This window comes from Colobus angolensis, unplaced genomic scaffold, assembly GCF_000951035.1.
Source record: "Colobus angolensis palliatus isolate OR3802 unplaced genomic scaffold, Cang.pa_1.0 Scaffold159, whole genome shotgun sequence".
Classification (NCBI taxonomy): Eukaryota; Metazoa; Chordata; class Mammalia; order Primates; family Cercopithecidae; genus Colobus; species Colobus angolensis.
The window spans coordinates 804,477-826,164 of record NW_012114699.1 but is presented as its reverse complement, the minus strand read 5'-3'; the positions used below and the strand labels follow the sequence as shown (position 1 = coordinate 826,164).

Here is a 21,688-nt window from a genome sequence, read left to right as displayed (position 1 = left end):
TGTCCTTAAATAAACCTGGTGATGTGAATCAAATTTATGCTAGGTAAATGGTATTTGGGTCAACACGAGAAACTTAGAAACCAGATGACATTTTAAAAATCCAGTTCAATTTAATACATTTCAGTGACATCATTTACAAACTTCAAATCAGTGCTAATGAACTTTTTCTTTGTAGATCGCAATCGAATGACTCATGAAATGGACGTTTTGCTGCATGTAAATTGTCCTTGAGCATTTGTTATGTCAAAGATCTCATGCTAAACTTTTACATGTGTTATTTAATCCTTACAAAAATTCTATATGGTAGGTACTATTACTATCTCCATTTGTCAGGTGAGGAAATAAGAACAGAGATGTCAAGTAAATGACTTGTTCAGGGTCACAATTAATGAGTGTCAGTCAGAATTTGAACCCAGAATTTGAACTGGTGCTGACAGCCAGTCTCTAAACCACTATACTGGGCCATTTTGGCTACTTAGAAAGCTGGACTATCTGACTCTGAAATACTTATGGGTCTTATACATCTCAGACTGTAGGATTGCTCTCCTCAGACAGATCTGGGACACTTATGTGCCATAATCAGGTGAACAAACCACTTTGCTTTCTAGTTTTTGCTGCGTAATTGAGAGATAGCTGGGTAGGCGGGTGAAGAAAGTATTTTGAAGGGGCTCATTTGCCTACCAGCAAAATGCAACCCACACAGCTGATTTGCTGCTGAGTGTTGCTACCATCAGAAACCTTTGGAGCTAAAGATGGTGACATACAGGTGACTAAGTGTTGCAAAACACTGTTTATCCTTGTACATCCAAGGGAGACTAGACCTTCTTGTTTTGAGTTAGCTGCACCCACATGTGAAAGCCCATGGAATATGTATGTTCTGTGCCCTGTGATGGTGTAACAACCATGTGAATGTGCAACCTGCCCATGGTGAAGATCTTGGTCAAACTCAACTGAGTTACCATTTTTTCCCTAAATGCAATTTATACCCTGTAGCTCCAGTTTCTTTATTTTCTTCAATCTACTCCAAACATGACTACAAAGTAAACCACATACTCTACAAGCCCTGTATGACATTACTTTTTAATAACGTAAATAGGTGAACAGAAGCATTATTGATCTTCAGTGTCTAAGCATTTAATCACTATTAATAATGTAAAAGGTTTTTATAAATATGTAAAAACAGGAGTACATTAAACTAAATGACAGCAGTAATTTGCAAAGGCAGACATTTCACTCGCTATCACTAATGGAGAAATGCATTTAAAAAAAAAAACAAAATCCTACCAGGGTTAGTGCAGTGGCCGACAGCAAGATCTGGCCAAACTCATTTGTCTGTTTTGTAACCATGAGAGGCTGATCCTCACATCAATCCCTGTCAGGTGTCTATATCAGAGGTTGCTTAAAATCAGCCCACAGATGTATTTTGTCTGTCCCAACATTTAGAAATTAGGAGATCCAACATAAAAATCAGAATATCCTCCTTCTCTAGAAAATTTAGACAGCTTGGGATGCATGGGCATGGCATAGGTGGTCTGACGCTCAGGGCCAGCTGCCCCTGTGGATGGTACATGGCATACCTTTCTAGCTCACCACTCACTTGACTCACATCCTTCACTTTCAGTGTCATCCCTGGCCTTGCTGGCATTTGAGTTTGTGATTTCTGGTCTATACAGTTTCTGTAGCTTTCCAAGGAAAGATCTTAAGTGTTTGTTTTTCTTTCTGATCTTTTTCCCTGAGAGCCTTTAAATACCCAACATTATCATATCACTTAATTTTTGAACTTTTATTATATTGGTTTAAAAAGAGAAAAAAGATGATTGAACATGATCTAGAAATCACATTAATGGAACAATATTTCTCCCCTTAGTTCACTGGAGTACCTTTGCATGTCTCATGAATAAGTTGGTATACACTCTGCCTCACACCTTAGGCTAACACACTCCTCTGGGCCAGTGGATCTTAACCTATTATGTCTTACATCCCACCCATTATATCAGATAATCCAGGTCCCACCAAAGTAGGAAAAAAGTCCACATTTTATGAAAAGAATGTGTATGTTTGCAGGAATTTGATTATTATGTCTATAACTTAGAGTAAATTTTAAGAACAGCTTAAAGATCTAAAATCTTGCAACAGCCCTGCTGAATCAACCTGTTCTACCCACTCTGGTGGAATGCCTACCCTTATTGAAAATTTCTACAATTAGGACCAAATTTAGTACAGCATTAAGCACATAATAGCAATGTTAACAAGCAAAAAAAAAAAAAAAAAATGAAACAAGATGATAGGTTTCTTCTAGCTTTCTTTGGTATTGCTGCATTTCAGTTTCTTGTTTCACACTAGGATATATAATATTAACTTTGAATTGTCATCATTTCTAAATCTTAAGTGCTGTAAGGACAAAGACCAAGTCTGATTTGTTCTCTTCTTGTTTTGAATATCTACTGCTATGTAGCAAATTATTCCAAGTAATGGATTAAAACAATTTAGTATTATCCTATTTCATGATTCCATGGGTCAGATATTCAGATAGGGCATGGCTGGCATGGCTTATTTCTGCTCCATGATGTTGGAAGCCTCAGCTGGGATGACTCAAATAGCTGGGGGTTGGAACAGCTGGACAGCAGCTGGGAATCCTTCTCTCTACAGGCAGCCTCTCTATTTGACTAGTTGGGCCTCCTACTGGCATGATAGCTAGCCTTACGTTTGTCAGAGCTCTTGTATGATAGCCTAGGGCTCCAAGAGTGAGTGTTCCAAGAGACAGGAAATGGAAAATGCCAGTCTTTTAAGACCTGTGTCCAGAAATTGTCACAGTGTCACTTGTGTCATACACAGTTGGTCAAAGCAGTCACAGAGCTTGCCTAGATTCAAGGGGAAGGACATAGATCCCACCTCTTGATGAGAGTGGTATCAAATAAGTTTTGGCCACCTTTAATCTATGACACCACTGTATCCCCAGATCCTAACACAGTATGTGGCATGAAGTAGGTGAAAAACAAGTGAGTAAGTGAGTAGCTTAGTTATGATTTTGAAGTGTGAGTGCTCTGTATTAGGTCATTCTTGCATTTCTATAAAGAAATACTGGAGACTGGGTAATTTATAAAGAAAAGAGGTTTAATTGACTCACAGTCCTGCAGGCTTTGCAGGAAGCATGATGCTGGCATCTGCTCAGCTTCTGGTGATGCCTCGGGAAGCTTTTAATCATGGTAGAAGGTGACAGGGCAACAGGCATGTCACATGGTGAAAGCAGGAGCAAGAAAGAGAGAAGGAGGTGACAAACACTTTTAAACAGCCAGATCTCATGAGAACTCATTCACTATTGTGATGACAGCAATTCCCGAGAAATCCATCCCCATGATCCAATCACCTCTAACCAGGCCCCACCTCCAATATTGGCGATTATAATTCAACATGAAATTTGGACGGGGACAAACATACAAACTATATCATGCTCTTCTCATATTAGCTCGTGAAAAACTCATTTTGGTTGCCTAGAACACACAAGTGATATTAGGACCTTAAATAATCCAATTCTCAAATGTAGAACCAGCCTAAAGGTAAGACTACAGTTCTTCAAATAGCAAAGCAACAAAATTCATCAAAGATATAGTGATAATATAACAATAGCAAAGTAATTATTCTTTTTTAAAACTTGTGATGTATTCCATCACTGTCACAACCTGCCAATAATTGGCATCATTTATGATTTTGTGTATGCATCAATAATTTTAGATAATCAAAAGTTAGTGCTAAGAAAAAAGTAGAATATAAGGAGCAATATCAGGAAGTCAGCAGGAAGACTGCTGCTAACTGGCGCACTTTGGTAGGCATCATTATTCTGTCTCAGGAGAAAACCAAAGAGAAGTACCCTAAAACAAACTGAAGTAGTATAAATGCCTTGAACATGGAATTTTTGGCAAACTCTTTAATTACCTAAGCCTTCATCCTCCTTTACTATGCCCTACTCAATAATAAATTCTTGATTCTTGTTCCTGATTAATCATGATACCTGGTGATAGCCATAATTACTCATCATAACTTGTTTAATATAACATGCTTTCTGCCCTTAGTTGAGCTGGGAATTTATACCATTTGAGATTCTGTGAATGGCAAAACAAATTATTGACCCAAGTCTGAGATCAAGGGAAGGTTACAAGAAGATGGTCATTGCTGCAGAAGCTGCTGATCTTGAATAAAGACTGAGACTTAAAAATAACCATAATTGACAGATACTAATTACTGTTTTATGTATTTATTTTATTACAATATTAGTATTTCCAGAGAAACTAAGGACTTTATGACCTCAGAAAGAGATAGAAGAGATACCAGATTCCTCTGCCATTCTTAATGTAATACCCTAATATCAATTCATTTTTCAATACTGATGAAGGATATGCATTCACTCGTTCATTCAACAATATTTATTGAGTACTCACTCTATGCCAGGAACTGTGCAGATGGAGATATACAAAAGAAACACAGTCCCCTTATTCACAGAGTTTACATTCTAGTGGCAGAAGCAGTCAAAACATCAAGTAAATACATAAATAATTAAAATAATTATGAATTGCAGTAAGTCTATGGATCATGGAACATCAGGTTTCTAAGGGAGCTTGGAGTTCATCAACTCAGGAATCCAAATTCAACTGTCTTGATGGGGAAGACAGATAACCCTGTAAGACAAGAAGTATTCTGGCAAATTAGACAAAGTCGTTAAACAATTATAGAAGTGAAACTGACCTGGAAGTTTTCAGCAATAATCCAGAGATGGGACTAATTGGCTCAGGTGAGCATGAAGAGCTGCTAAAATTGACACACACAGTAGACTATTGATGACTTGCAAGAAAAATACAAAGCTTATTTGGACAGTGAACAGCTTAACTATATGCAAACAGTTTCATCCTTTGACATTTGGGGCTATAAATAATTTTCTCTACAATTTAAAATGTGTGTACCAAACATAAATTCCAGGAAGAAAAAAGAAGCAATCATCCAAAAGACATCCTATTTAGCACAATGAAAAAAAAAAAAATCCCCATTAGCCACACTTTGGAGTCATTTAAAACAATAGATCCTACAGTTTCTTTCAAGATAATCCATATTGGGGGAAGATTAATCATTTCACTCTTTAAATGTATGAACATTATAATGTTTACTTGGTTCATTTCTTCATTTAGTGATATGTACTGTTCTAGGCTCTGGGTTATAGTGGACAAAAATCTCTTCCCCATACAGTCTAGTGAGGGAGGCAAACAATGAAAAAAGTGAACGTCGGGAGGATATAAATACTGTCAAGTGAGATAATGGTTAGGGACAGAGAAGGACCATTTTACACAGAGTGGCCCAGGGACACCTCTCTGAGGAGGTGATACTAGAGCAGAACCCTGAATAGCATTCATCTGTATATTAGATGATGTTGGTATAAATGTTTCTTGCCACCTGGACCCCCATGCAATAGATTTTAACACAAACTGGAGCCTGCTGTTGACTTTTAGGGGCCCGTTGAATCAAAATTCTGTGACATAATGTGCAATGGAAAAGTAAAACAAACCTTTGTCAAGGAATTACTGCATATTGGTTACTAGGTTTTACTGATAAATGGATGGGGTGCCTGCCCTCCAGGAGTACATTGAGAAAATTTGAATACCTCAGACAAACTGAATAGGACCTGGAAAGAGAAATCAGTAACAGCCTTAGACCATTTACTCATGCATGACAGAAAAAAATAGCAGATCTTCATCAATTAGTGTTAATCCTAGAATAAATGAAATATTGAGAAACCACTTACTGATTTGGAATTATTTTTAAAAAGATAAGCCAAGCCTATGTTTTAAAATATTTAAAAGGAAATATAGTGCTATTACAGTATTCAAGCATTCACAGAATTAACATGTGCAGTTTTGTCTGTCTATGAGTAACCCTAGAAGGTCCACAACATAAACATTTGTAATTTCACTGAGGTACAAATTTGAATCCATATACCTTGTGTTTAGCTTTTTCATGAATCTATTTGTTAAAGACCTCTAAGTCTACTTGCTAATGGCAGATTTTTGTGTGTTTTTAATCTAGGAATATGAAAAACATTATACCAAGTACACAACTAGGGGTTGATAAATATACAATGCAACAATTGCTGAATAAATTGAATAGACCAAGAATTGGGTAAGCTCTTTATAGAGCATCGAAATCCTCAAATCTACCTTCTGTTCACCTTCCTTTCTAAAGGAAGGCACTGCAGATGACCTACTCACATTTGGAAAAAGAATTCCAGTGTGTTTTGGATGGGCCATAGTTACTTGGTATTCTGTTTGTCTGTCCATGTTGCTTTTCCTGAGCAATCTCCTTTGCTTATCACCTCTGAAGTTGTCCTAATTGGGAAGTAAGGTTGTTGCTACTTGCTAATAAAGCACTTTGATCTTCAGGTGAAAAGTGTTACTGAAGATGGGATCTCTTGATTTTCAGACTATATATACTGTCTAATGCTAAAATTCAGAAAACACATGTTCAAGACACATTTAAAAAATTACAAAGTGCAGAAGTTTCCCAGATTTATGGTGCTGACTGTCTCCTGAAATCAGCAGTCAACACTTAAAGATACCAAAAAGAAACAATGTGAGACTTTCACTTCTTCGCAAACGCTTTTGGGCAAAGAAGAATCAAAAATCAGAACACAGATCTTCAAAAGGCTGTTTCAACTGATTATTTATGATACTTTGAAACTCAGTTGTTCTGAGATGCTTAATAATTGTAATTAATAATACCAGTAGCTACCTACAACTTATCTCAGCATGAATAGGTATTTTCTAATATTTTAAATATCCTACTTGCTGCTCCATTAGGATCTAAAGTTAAAAGGCTCAAATCCTTATTACCTACTACTCAGTCATACTATTTGCTTGTAATGACTCTCTAGCTGGTTCTGTCATCTCATTTTGTCCCTGGAGAGGACAAAGTGAACGCAAGTTTGGGAAGAAAGAACAAATGACATGCTGTAGCTCATCTCCACTACACACCCTCCACATAGGAAGTGCTCAGCAGTTGGTACATTTCTCCAGGTAGCGATAATTCTGTAGCTAGCACCATCTTTGTAGGTGATCATTTTCTTTTCATTTGTAGCCATATTGTTTATATCTTGACTCTGAAAGATCTGCAGTACAGCTCAGGCTCTTTGGAGGCCAGGTCAAGAGATCTCCACCCCTCCACCACTTATGAGCTGCGTTAACTTAAGCGCAAAACTTTTAACTTCTCTGAGTCTGTTTCTTCACTTTTTAAATGGGCCTAATAGCTTTACCTACTCAGGGTTATGTGGACATTAAATGAAATAAGGTAAGGAAAGTATCTGGCATAGTACCTGACTCATAGTACAATAAATATTTTATTTATACAACATATATATCTAATAATTATCAGGGTACATAACAATAGAATTTGTAAGGCCTAGTTCAAAAAGTGATCATTTTACTGGGTAATTTTACTGTGATGACATATTTGTGAGGTAACTGGGGAGAGGTCAGGGAAGAAAGATCATTCCCACTCTGCATAAAGAGGAAACAGAGCTGAGAGTTAATTCTCTTTCTTAGGAAAAGTCACAATGGTGGTTACTAGCAAGCCAGAGCTAGAACACAGCTGTGGCTAGAGCAAGGACACACCTTTTCCTCTGTGGAGGGAAGAGTAATATATGCCCAGGAGATGGCCAACAAGAAGGATCTGTCCTATATTTAATGACTATCCATTAGTCGAAAGGCAGATTCAGAGAAGTGACAAGAGAGGTTAATGAGGTTAACAAAACCCTATAAGGCTGATTGCAAAGATAAAACATTTGAGTCATGTGTAGAACAAGCAAAAAAACAAACCGAAAATTTTAAAGGAAAAACTAACTTCAGACTATTCAAGAGTTGCAAGGGCTTACAGGACAAATATTTCAGGATTCAAATTCTGGACGAAAATAATCATGTGTCTAAATGAAGCAAACTGGCACTTACGCAGTCCTGAAAATGTGACTGTGTCGTCAGTTTTCTTATTGCTTCAAAACACTTGATCTTTTTCCCATTGCTTTGGGGATCTCAAGCCTCCAAAGCAGCCTACTTTTGACAAGCAATTACCAGGGCAGATAGGAAAATAGCCACCCTACCTCAGGGTGAGTGCCCCCATTTTGTTTTACTTGAAACATCACTAGCCATGAGGAAAATAGTTCTACTTAAAAAGCTATCTGCATTTTCAAGAGCACCACCTTTCCCAGAGTCCTAGAATGTTCATGGCTAATGCTCCCAGCTGCTTTTAATGCTACCCACTTGGTAGGCATGATTTATTTGGGGCAGTGACCCACTGAGTAGGATTAAATCAACCCACCATATTAAAATAAAAACTAATGAGGAGATAGTATTGGGTTTGCATATGAACATTCCCTGCATCTGAATTTTCAGAACATGGAAACAGGTTTATGCTATAACATTAAGTGTTTTCATAGTGCTGTGCCAGGTTCGATAACATATATCAAAAGTAGCATGTGTTGTAAGGAAACCCCCAAAATATCTGGATGTTAGAAGTCCCAAATGCATTTAAATTATAAAACAGCAAATAGTAATTATATAATAATATATAAAGGAAGAATGGGGCTAGTGTACATAAATTAAGCATTTGAAGACTATTCATTTCGTCTTCCCGATCACAATAGGTACTGTTTAATTCCCTAAAATAGTCAAGTATCAAACAAAACACTCCTGATGAGAATGTCATAATGCTCAATCCAGAGTGTTGGCTTCTAATAAATAAAGTGTAAGTCATCTGACACACAGGAATCTCAGCGTAGTCACTGAAGCCCTTGCTTGAAGCAGTGCCATGAGTATAGGTTGCAAAGATCTTACAACTGTATTTTTAAATATTTGAGTTGAAATTCTATGAACCTGTCTTGAGCATGTCCTGTGTACATCAGGCACTGAGAAGGACACAGAGAAGAAAATCACACAGTTTTTGCCCTGGCTACCTAATAAAAAGACAGACAGATCTATAACTGTCATCCAAGACCGGTTATGATAAGTGCAATAACACAATTATGGGCATTGTATAATGAGAATAATGAGGATGGAGGAGAAATGGACACTTATTTGGGATAAATAAATTGGACTAAAACATATTTCCATTTTATAATCTCTGAATTTGAAGACCCTGTAGTTCATCTTGTAGTGCAGCCACCCCTTTGTCCTGACAGTTTCAACATGACTCCCCAAATTACAGTTGTTGCAAACCCTTTTCCAGAAGTTTATAACGAAGAGTTAAAATTCATGCCTGACAAATTTTGTAAGTGTAAGATTGTGAACCAGTGGTTGATTTGCCTGCCTTTTTATGGTTTATACCTTCTGCCTCCCTCTCCAGGAGTTCATATGCCTTAATTGGCTGAGTATGTTATGGCCTTGCTTTTCCTAAAGCAGCAGTTCTCAAAGGTTTGTCTTGTTAGAAAGGTAAATTCTATGACCCAACACCAGACCTTCTAAATCAGAAACTCTGAGGATACAACCCAGCAATCTGTGTTTTAAAAAGACTTTCCGGTGATTCTCGTGGACAATCAAGTTTGAGAATCACTGATCTATAAGAGAGAGAGATTATCATACAGGACTGAGGACCAACACCACAATCCCAAAATTACATTCTAAAGAGAAGCCCCTTTATTCACTATGTGATGGCAGTGGTAACAGGAATATCACAAACCCTTTGTCCTAACTATTCAGAGGTATTTGCATTCCAACAGAGACCCCAGTAGCTACAGTTGTCAGGGGAATCCTCCAGTCACATCTCATATGCGACAAATTTCTATCCCTTGGAGATTTGAGCCAACTGACAATTCAGAGAGGAATTTACAAGGCAGAATTCAAACACTAGTGAGCAGAGGATTCATATAGCCTCTCTCAGCCCAGTCCTTCTCAATGCTACCTTTTGACCAGAGCTGTCAGCTGTAGAAAGGATTTCATCTGTTCCTATGGAAAAAAAAAACCTAACCTGCCCACCTGCTGCTAGATCCCCTGCTGGCTAGGTCCTTGATTTTGAATGTTACCCTTCAAAGGCTGCTTATGCTCATGTTAGCAACAAAAGCAAATCGCTATAACTTTTCTAGCCCTGAGTCTCAGTTTTCTTTCAAAAGACATTAATCAGAAATACAATGTAGTAAATTACATCTTCTTTCAGCTATTTAGTTTTCAGCCTTGTTTTTCAAACCAACTATTGTGCTTGAGGTTAATGTTGTTGCCTGAGATGTTAAACGAATATCAGAGATTTGACATGGAAGACAAAAGACAACAAATAAGGGAAGAGGAGAATGGAACCAAGAGTTGATTGAAGGCTAGGGATAATTTGACTATTCCATGAAAATAACAAATACAGAATGAATTAGACCTTTTGCATCAGAACAGTCTAACAAGCAGCTTGTTAGTTAAATAAGGCTCTCAGTAAAGTGTATTCTGACTTGCATTTCCCAAGATGCTTTGTTCTTCAGACCAAGCTCCAAACACCTAGAGGATTCAGCATTTAGTTAAAGTGGAGAAGCAATTCCTTTGGGGTTGCTGCTTTAGCATAGTGACAGCAGGTAGACAGCTTGGCAGCAGCCTGTATTCTCTAGAGAACAGGAAAAAAGACATTTGTGAGGGGTGATGTTCCCCATGCATGCTTTTAAGTCACATTGGACGTGCCCATCTAAGTTCAAGTTATCTTGCTCTAACCAACAACAGCAGGGAGAAGTTCTTGTTTTCAAAGGTTCAACCAAGCAAAGCATCCATCCCATCCATGTCTGTGAATCAAAGGAGAGCCCAAGCAAAAACGAAAATATGCAGTGCCTGCCACTGAGCATACACAAGAATACGCATATATACACACAAAACCAACACAAAAGACAGTTATGCTGGGCACATAGCTGCTGTACACGTGTGCAGGGTCAGCTGCATGACAGTCCAGACAGTAGCTTCTATCATCTTGCTTGAAAGATTTAGAAGAGTTCTATATATTATTGAATTGAAAATGTTTCAGAAAAAGACAGGTTTTTAAGGACCAGAACTCAGGTTGAGGGTAGTTTTGATGTGGCAAAAATTCAAGAGCTCAAGATGCTTCCTCGAGGCAGACCAAGTACAGGCCAAGTAGGACTGACTAATTTCAGTGGTGATTTGAGGAAGCCAGGGACTCTCTAAGAGGAAACAGGGAGGCACCATAATGGGAATAAGGAAAAACGCAGAAAGCAGGACTGTGGTAATATCAAAGGCAGACCCTTACCATACATACCTCACTACTCAGCTAGAATCTAACTTTGGGGAAAAAAAATGAACTATACAGGCTGCCTTAGATATAAGAAGCATAATCAAAATAGTTTATATAAATGAGGGAGAAGGAACTATATTTTAGTGACTGTGGGGAATCAGGAAAAACAAACCAGATACAAGGCTACCATCCACAATTATTAAGAAAATAGAATTTAGAATCTGGGAGTGCACAAAATGGCAGTTGAGCTCAACAAAGTGGCACAATATGCCATACTTCCAAAGAATATATATGAAGGCTCCCTAATGGCCATTTGGAGCTGATGTAGCCTGCCTGGGAAAGCAAGTACGCTCAAGAGCTTTCTTTTTGAAATGGAGACTTTGCCTAAGAAGTATATTTTTCCTAAATTTCTGCATGCAGTGTCAGTCAAGATTACTGCAAATTAAAAAGAATACTTTAATACTGTCCTGAAATTTAGACAATTTAAACTGACACTGGATGACTGATACTGTTCAAAGATTACAGTAAGTACTAGTAATCCAGGAATAAAAAGACCTAAGAGTTATTCTCGTGAAAAATGGATGACATGGAGTGTGTAAATAATGGGAGCAAACGCAGCAAGATACAGGGAATCTTAGAACATTTAAAGTCTAATACAATACAAAGGGAGTTCAATGCTGATAAATGTAGAATAATAAGTTTTATGGGGCTTTATCATATGCTGCAAGTTTGTGTGGATCATAAAATATGAGGAATAAGAAAGTAGGGGAGTTGAAAGACAAGTCTGTGAGCATTATTTATGAGTGATGAAGAGTGAAATGAATGAAAAGAAGAACAGGTAGACAATGTCTTGAATAATGATGACTTTGATGAGTCGTTATCACACAAATCTGTGTGCTTCATAAAACATGAGGAATATTAAGAAGCAGAAGAGTCAAAAGACAAGTCTACTCAGAAAGAGATACAGAGTGAAGGAAGAGAGGAATACAAGGGAAATGCACAGAATAATGATAACTTTTATAAGACTTTCACTCACCATCTTGGATCCTTCATAAATATAAGCCGTATAGAAAATAAAGGAACAGCAGAAAGAAGAGACAGGTCTGTGTGTGTCATAAAATATGAAAAAAATAATGCCAACTAAACTTGACAAAATAAAAACAAAAATAATTGAACCTAGTAGAGTTGTGGAAAGACACAATGTCTAAATTAATGTGAGCAAATAAAAAGAGTGAGTTTGGAATCGTCTTGCCAATAGGGAATCAGCAAGCACCTAGGTAGGTGTTATTGTTGTAAAGGCCACCTTTTTAACTGGTGGAGGCTTGGTAAGGTAGTAACTAACCCCCACCATACTCCCAAAGCAGGTAACAGCATTGAGAGCTCAGGAAACAATGCTTAACTGTTTCTAAATTGTTTAGCATCACTACAGTCTTTTCACAGCCTCCCTGGAACCAATCCATACGTCATTTGCAGGAGATTTTCTCAGCTTGTTTCCATTCAATCTACACCCACCTTGTCAAAAGTTGTTCTGTAAAGACATCTAAAAGGTTACTGTATAAAATCAGAGATGTCCTTTTATTTTCATTTCTTGTTACATTGGACTTAGAACCTGGGACCAGATCTGTCAGAATTAGTTCAAAATCCAGAACTCAATGACTTCAAATGTCTTCTCTATTAGAACAAATGGGATTTCAAAATGATTCAGAAATTGGGACAATCAAACATGGCAAAGCAAGTGCCAATATGCCATTTGCATGCCACTCAGAACCATGATTTACATATTTCATAAAATGGACAGCTCACTGGAATAAACCACTGATCTATGTCACAAAGCTACAAATGTTGATCTGAGAGTTCAGAAAATACACAAACACTAATAGCAACAATTATACTCGCTTACCTTTGCATAATACTTAATGGCTTGTAATTTTTGTTGGGGAAGGCCTTACATAGAAGAGGATAAATCCTATTAGCATAACTTATAACCAATTCCTCTAATTGCAACAGAATTTAGTAGTGAAGTTTATTGGCTAAACATATACAACCAACTTTGGCTGGTTGAATAAGCTACCATCTATAGCTTATTCAAAAGTGTTTTACTTTTTCTCAAATGATGTTTGTGGCCATGAGCCTTTACATCCTTCCCTTTACATCCTTCCCTTTACTTTCTGATTCTGTTGAAAGAATGTATAACTCCAGGATGAAATGATTAGGATTACTCTGAAAAGTCATGTTTGTCTGAATAACATGGCCCCCTTTAATCCAAGATTGAGCTGCCCTGGATACCCGGAATCCCACTTGGTTGCAAAAAAAAAGAAAAAGGTGGCATTGATGCCCTAGGAAAAATCACTGACCTTGCTCAACCTTCCTCAACCCTGCCAGCTCCAGCTATAAAATTCATGTCCAAGAGCTCAGAGCTGCCAAGACTAGGATCAAACTCTGGTGAAAAAGCTGTCCCTTCCTCCCCAAATAACAGCAGACCAGTGAAAAAAATATTTGCTTGGGATTTGTCCCGGGGCACTCTTCTTAACCGCCAGCCTCCTGAAATTTGTTACAGCTTGTCAGCCAGGCTAGTGCTGAAAGTCTTGTACATTTTAGTGGACTGTGTCCCTGAAAGAGAGCCCTATTTAGGAACTAGTTTAATGGAATTCCATTTTTCAGTAGGGGATGAGACTCATTTGTTTAAAGGGCAAGTGTCTTGAAATATTTTATTTAAATTAGGCAAGAAAAACAGTTTACCACTGTCAGGGATCATGTCTCTTTTGCAGACTTTAACTTAAAGTGTGCTCAACTAAATTTGTTTGTTTGGTTGGCTGATTGTTTTACCAGAAAAAGGCACTTTGGCAGTGTATATCAGGAGGCTTAAAAATATTCATACTATATATGTAAATGCATAGAAAATGAACACAACAAACTAATAGTGCTGATTACCTCTGATGAGAACACCAAGAAGTAGGAAAAAGGCAGTCAACAGGGACTTTGGTCTTATCTTACAATATAATTATGTATTAACTAATGTAATTAACTTTAATTTTGATAAGAGAAAAGTATCATTCCACAACTAGGACCCTCTCCCAAGGAAATAATAAGAAATTTAAATTAAGAAACAACAAAATGTCCAAAAATCAGGGGTAGGTTAAGCAAGTTATAGGATACTAATTTAAGGGTGTATTATATAATAACAAAATGATATATTAAGGAATTTCCAAATACATTGGACAATATTAATAATATGCTTTTAACCTTAAAATATCTGGATTCTGAACCATACTTAGTATGATTCTAATTTTGAGAGGAAAAAAAAAAAAAAAAAACCTCCTCCCCAGAATGTTATTAGTAGTTTTCTATTGGTTGGTCAAATTATTGTTTTATTTGTTATACTTGACTGTTTTCCAAAGTTTCTACAACTTGACTTCTAGAATCTAGTCTCAACATGCTTTTCTGTTTGCCTTTGGTCTTGTGTTGCAGGCGTGCCTGTGTGATTCGAGGCCAAGTGGTGGCCGTAGATGGAACTCCTCTAGTGGGAGTGAATGTCAGTTTCTTGCACCACAGTGATTACGGATTTACCATCAGCCGACAAGATGGAAGGTATGTCAGTATTGTTTCTGATCATTGTGGGGGCCAATTACTGACTTCTAGCCAGGGGTAAAACCAGGGCTCAGATGACACAGTGATGGTAAGCCCATCTTTCTTCAAGTTATATCTCAAAAAGTCATTGGTGATATTTATTCCCTCTATTTCCTAATTAATTCAAACTGAATTCCTCTTCTAATCCTTCTCAAGTCTTCTTGAAACCCAGGCCATGTGAAAAGTTTTCTATCCTTTATCTAATTCCATCTATAAATCCAACTTTAAAGTTCAGTGACATTATGCAAATGACAAATAAGGTACTATGGAACACATAGGCTATTTTTCCATAGTAATCCCCAAATATTTCAGAAATGAATGCATCCAAAATATTTCTTTCAAAAGTACAGAATTTAACCACATTAATGGAGAAGCTTTAAAAATGTGTCCTCCCTAGGATGCCTTTTTGACTATTGGCTGCAACTGATGGACAAGCTTGGCCAGCCTATTTAATTATAGTGATTCATCCTGAAGCACCAACCACCAGGCTGCTCTCTAAGGGCTTCTCAAGGTTCTCTAACATCTGAGAAGCAAGACCTTGAAGTAAATAAAACCTTCTCATCCTGGAAAAGGATTTGCTCACAACAACATTTTTGTTGCTGTCATTTAGACAGACATTGATTCAGAGTATTTGAATCAATAGGCCCATGTGTCCAGCTTAAAGGTACCTATTTATGATTCTCAGGGACACTGTAATAATGGCTTTGAGGTGCCCTAGTCTCCAGGTGACTACCCTTTAAATGTCCTACTCATAACAAGCCACTTCAATAATCACACGCAAAAAAAAAGACCTATTGGCTTGGAGCTTTATCACACTGTGAGAAACTATCTCATTTCAAGAACCTACAATCAAACCTTATTAGTCCTAGCTACTTCAGAAATGTTAATTGTTCAGCTTGGGCTGTGCCGGATTTATTTTTTCAAGATCCTGTCAAGAAAGTACTTATAAAAAAAATTAGTTTAAAAAGATGATAAGAAAGAGTTTTAGCCTACTTAAGAAAATAAACAGTTCTTAAGGACTTTAGTAGAATATATAAATTATTTATGTATAAATTATATTGCTTATTACTAACCATCTCTTCATTATAACAAGCTCAGCAGAACTACTTTGGTAGCACATACATATATGTACATATATATGCATATATATATATATAAATAAAACTTCATTTCCTTTCAAGTATTCTATAATCAGAGTTCTCTATTAATTCAAATGGGTCTTTCTCCCAATTAGATTGAATAATGGAATTTTAGTAGTGCACTCACCAGTAACTGGTGCTTAAAACCAGCCTCACCCTTGCTAACATATTCAACCATATGCCATAAATCAAGAAATGGGTTATGTCTCTGAATAGAATATGTCCTCCGAGCCATTTGACTTTGACTTCTCATGGAGGCCTGATAAACCCTCATTTTTTTAGCTTACATACGAAGGTTTCGGTGAATTATTTGATATTCACACAAGGACCTAAAAGAATCTTGATACCTAAAGATTCTAAAAATGTTAGTGTCCAGTTTAGAGGGAACATTAAAGAGGGTAATCTTTGTTGCTACTTTTGTGTCTTTAGTTTTAAGGGAAATGCCCCAAGACCCTCCTCTGCTGAACTCACAGTGAGAACTGAGTTTATGTAGATGACAGATAGTAGTCAGAATCCCCTCTAGCAATAACTCTCCTCAGGCTCCATAAAGGTGTAAGCATTCAAAATATGGTCCCCAAATGCCAACCAGACTGTTCCACTGTCATTTCTTGGACATAAAGTGACAGTGTGATGAGCGTTTCCATTTATATGTCTCTGTTTGTTGCTACCTCAGTTTGAGTAAGTACATTTCAAAAGTAGAAAATCATAAGAAAAATATACCTGAGGTCAAAAGAGTATAGAAAGGCTGAGATTAGCATCTAGATACCTAGTAGACAGAGTGTGATATGAGAGTTGCTGACAGGATCCTCCATGTCCAAATCTCAATCCCTCCAGTTGGCCACAGTGCTTATAATTCTCACCAATGGTATCACTGCTTTGGGGGAAGCTATCAGCTCTCTCAAAGTCCCCACTGAATGCAAATGTGTCATGTGGAATGTAAAACTATTTACCCCCATTATCAATTACTTGCAAAAGTAAACTGACAAGTTTCCCTAAAGAACCAGGAAAGGTCTAGATCATGGGACCAAAGTAATTTATTCAAAGCAGGAGGAAGGATGGTGGTGAAAGACTGAGCCCTTTAAAAGTGTGGAGAGATTAGATACTTACATAGAGAAGGGCCTACTTAGCAGAAAAGAAAAAAGCCTATTCTAAAGGAAAGGTGAATGTTTATGAGTATCTACTGTATGTCAGACACTTTCATGAATGTCTCTGTTTTCATCCTCACAACAACTATCTGAGGTAAATATCATTATTATCACCCTCCCCATTTGTTGTATGAGAAAACTTATCCAGATAATAAGATAGAGTTCGAGATTTAAACCCAAGTAATCTTGCTCTTCTATGATTTACCACCTTCAACTTACATATGTAACCAGTACTCAGTAAAGTGTTGAAAGAGAACTATTTGTAAATAGTTCAGCTAATGATAAGCAAAACAGGTGAAGTGATGACATTCTTAGAAGGTTCTTGAGAAGCATTAATGGTCTCAAGAACTTTGTTCTGAAGACTAGAAGATGAAGAGAGGCTTCCCTTTGATTCTCCTCAAGGCAAAAGTTTGTTCATTTATGGATACCATGAAGCAGAGAGAGATAAGCAATTTGCATAGGTGTCAATAGCCTTCCATCTGTAGATAGGACTGGTTGGGCTTATGTGTTGACAACAATCTCCAAACAAATGAATCCTCTCCCTTGGGTCTTTTATATCCATTCTCATATGACTTAATAACCTGTTCTTAATGGTCCATACAAATGGAGGTGTTTTGTAGTGGGAGAAATCCCAAAGAAGTAATCATTCAGAGAGCATTCTATTTGGCATTGGAAATGGTTTAGATGGATCTCTGGCCACAGTTCCACCTTCCATCTCTATGTCAATTAATGAGTCAGCCAGGCAGTGTTTACTGTGTATAACTGCAAGGTGGAAAGATGAGAAGCATATCAGTCAGGGCTTTCCAGGGAAACAAAATATGACATAGATATAGATATTGATATTATTGTATTGAGAGAGTGATTTATTCCAAGGAATTTGCTTATAAGATTGTGGGGACTGGCAAGTCTGAAATCTGTCAGGCAGGCTGGAAGACTGGAAACTCTCAGGAAAGAGATGCAGTGGTCTTAAGGCAGAATTTCTTCTTCCTCACAGAAACAGTTTTGCCCACCCACATTATCAAGGACCATCTCCTTTACTTAAATTCAACTGATTATAGATATTAACCACATCTCCAGAAGACCTCCACAGCAATACCTACATTGATGTTTCATTAAATAACTCAGAACTATAACCTAGCCAAGTAGAGATATAAAATGAACCATCATAAGAAGCCTAAAGGAAGTTCCAAGGAGACCCTAAAAATCAGTATCTGCTCATGGAGATAATCAAAAGCTGGCCTATAGTTCACTTGAACTACAAAAAAAGGAAAACATAGGGCAAATGTAGTAGGACAATGGATCTGATTTGAGAAGAAAGGTAACAGTTGTTGAGTTCCTACTACATTCTTGACCCTTAATTCTTTATCTCATTTATTCATTTACAATAGCAGCTAACAGATAGATTATAGAGGCTTCATTTTACTAGTGAGAAAACTGCATCTCAGTAAGGTTAAATAACTAGCCCAAAGACACAAAGTTAACAGGGCAGAGCTGGGATTCAAACCCAGATATATGTGAAACCAAGCCCACATTCTTTCTACAAAACAAGATGCCTGGCCTGTCTGCATAATCTTTCTAGAAGGACTGAATAAAAGGTTTTTTAAAAAAGAGAGATAATAATTTCTGGGCACTTAAGTTCTTGTCTGGATAGTTTATTTAGTTTTCATGTTTGTGTTTGTTTTATGTTTTTAAATAAATAAGCACTTAAATTTTGAGTCAAGAGTCAAGGTTTGGGTGAGGCATATAAACTTCCCCAAGGATACATACTTAAATGCACAAAGAAGGTGAACTAGAGGAAAGGTTTCTTGACAAGTAGTGTCAGATTTTCCCCACTACACTTGCCTTAAACTGCTCCCGTATTATTATGAATTCAGACCCTCTGTCTTAAACCATAAACCGTTTGGGTTTTCTTTAGTTCATACCTAGATTATTTTCTGTAGCTAACACAGTTCTTCAAATCCTCTTTTTGGAAACTGCCTTAATATAAAGCTACTTCACTGAAAAAGCAGCAATAAAAAACACGGTATTATCCATCCTTTGTTACTGTTCATTTATCTTTATCTGCAAGATTTCTGCAACAAAACACAATTGGTAATACTATAATAAATATAATAAATGTCATAAGAAGAGAGTGGTGAGATGTCCATAATTAAGTCTGATTCCCTATCAGGGCTTTTTATCATTGAAAAAGTGTTTTGCTGAAAGATCTTTTTTAATGCAGGCAATTGCTTACACCTCTCTCTTGTGGATTTAAGTTGCCTTGAATATTAAGGAACATGATATTGCCCTTTATCCATTTTTAACATAAAAATGATAATTTATTATTATCTTACTTTTTATACAGGAGTTTATGCTTTTCAAATGCTCTCAAGTACATCATCTCAAAGATATCATTATACTTAAAAGAGAAGTAAGGTAGAACCATCTAGTGCAGAATAAAATGAAATCTGAATCTGTTCAGCTCCAATGCAATAGTCTTGTCATAGACCACATCTAGAGATAGACAGAGTCGGCTTACAACAGAGGTAGTCTTGCTTTGTCATAGATAGAGAAGGAGTTGTTGGTGAAGTTGTGCAGGGTTCATTACAGGCTGTCTTACAAAAAGAAACCAAAAACCGTTGTGAAGCAAACCAGAGATCTTAAATCTGAGGTTCAAGTAGACTAGGAGGCCAAAGAGGGTAGTCAAATGTAGAGGGCTCGGTCGGGCATAGCTGAGTTCAAATAAATTTTCCCTAACAATTGAACTCTGCTGATGTCTTTCTCCAAATGCCGTCTCAAAGACACTGTCTGGTTTCTGACACGATGTTTGTGACCCTGAACAAGATATTTAACCTTTAGGCTCCTTACTTTTCTTATGTTACATTATAGGATTTTTTGGAAAATGAATAATGCATCATTCTCAAAGATGCTGCTAAATGTTAGATGGTCATCTTTCTGTTATCTTTAGCACAAGGGGAGAAGCAGTGTCAGATTTGGCTTTGCAGAAATCCATGCAGTGATTTTGTTTAAGACAGCATTAAAATTAATTGGTTTACAGGCTGGGCACAGTGGCTCACGCCTGTAATCCCAGCACTTTGGGAGGCCGAGGTGGGTGAATCACCTAAGGTCAGGAGTTCAAGAACAGCTTGACAAATATGGTGAAATCCCATCTCTATTAAAGAATACAAAAATTAGCCTGGCATGGTGGTGTGCACCTGTAGTCCTAGCTACTCGGGAGGCTGAGACAGGAGAATCGCTCGAACCCGGGAGGCGGAGGTTGTGGTGAACCAAGATCACACCACTGCACTCCAGCCTGAGGTGACAGAGCGAGACTCCATCTCAAAATAAAAAAAACGGTTTACAAATTTCGAGGGAATATCAACTGGTGACATGGAATGGCTTCTTAGAAGACCGCTAGATAGTGAAAAGAGTGAAAAGAAGTCATCTATTGAATGAATATATTGCTAGAGAGAATTTATAAGATAGACAATACAAGTGAATATAGTTGAGTCCCCCAAAAAAGGAAACGGCACTGAAATTAACCTATTTTTTTAACTGGAATTTTTAAATTTTTCATTTGATTGCAACTGTCTTATGTTTTTTCCTTCTCAGCTTTGACCTCGTAGCCATCGGTGGTATCTCCGTCATCTTAATCTTCGACCGATCACCTTTCCTGCCTGAGAAGAGGACACTCTGGTTGCCTTGGAATCAGTTTATTGTGGTGGAGAAAGTCACCATGCAGAGAGTTGTATCAGACCCGCCATCCTGCGATATCTCCAACTTTATCAGCCCAAACCCTATTGTGCTTCCTTCACCACTCACATCATTTGGAGGGTCCTGTCCAGAGAGGGGAACTATTGTTCCTGAGCTGCAGGTGAGTATATTGGCCTTTGAATGTATAAAATAATAATATCATGGAGTTGTCAACAGTGTATAATAGCTACGTTCCTTTTCCTATTCTTGTTGCCATCCTTATAATGTGCTGCCCTTTATGTGTCAAGAGAAGTCTTCAAATGTTTTTCTGGCACACATTTTTAACATAATTGGCCAGGGCATTAGAATGCTATCAGTGGCCATGGAACAGAACAAGAACATGGAACAGAATAGCTTTCATAACAATTAAACCCCAATCCTTGCCCTAAAAAATACTGTGCTCTAAGAACAAAGCTAGCTGGCTTATTAGTAATAACAGTATAATCCATGAGCTTGGACTGTTTGTGGTTCTGAAATTAAAAATCCTTAAGAAATTGAGTTTTTGAGCTGGGCGTGGTGGCTCACGCCTGTAATCCCAGCACTTTGGGAGGCCGAGGTGGGCGGATCACCTGAGCTTGAGAGTTCAAGACCAACATGACCAACATGGAGAAACCCCATCTCTACTAAAAACACAAAATTAGTCAGGCGTGGGGGTGCATGCCTGTAATCCCAACTACTCCAGAGGCTGAGGAAGGAGAATTGCTTGAACCCGGGAGAAGGAGGTTGCAATGAGCAAAGATCACACCATTGCACTCCAGCCTGGGCAACAAGAGTGAAACTCTGTCTCAAAAAAAAAAAAAAAAAAAA

At 37.5% G+C, this 21,688-nt stretch overlaps 1 protein-coding gene across 2 annotated transcripts in view; it reads left to right on the top strand.

Moving 5' to 3' along the window:
• Positions 1-21,688, top strand: part of TENM1 (teneurin transmembrane protein 1) — a 630,397-nt gene that overhangs the window by 449,913 nt on the left and 158,796 nt on the right. For both annotated transcript variants that reach the window (XM_011936960.1, XM_011936959.1), the window contains exons 16-17: positions 14,707-14,826; positions 20,741-21,002. In XM_011936960.1, coding sequence (XP_011792350.1) covers positions 14,707-14,826; positions 20,741-21,002 — 382 coding nt within the window. The remainder of the gene's footprint in view (positions 1-14,706; positions 14,827-20,740; positions 21,003-21,688) is intronic.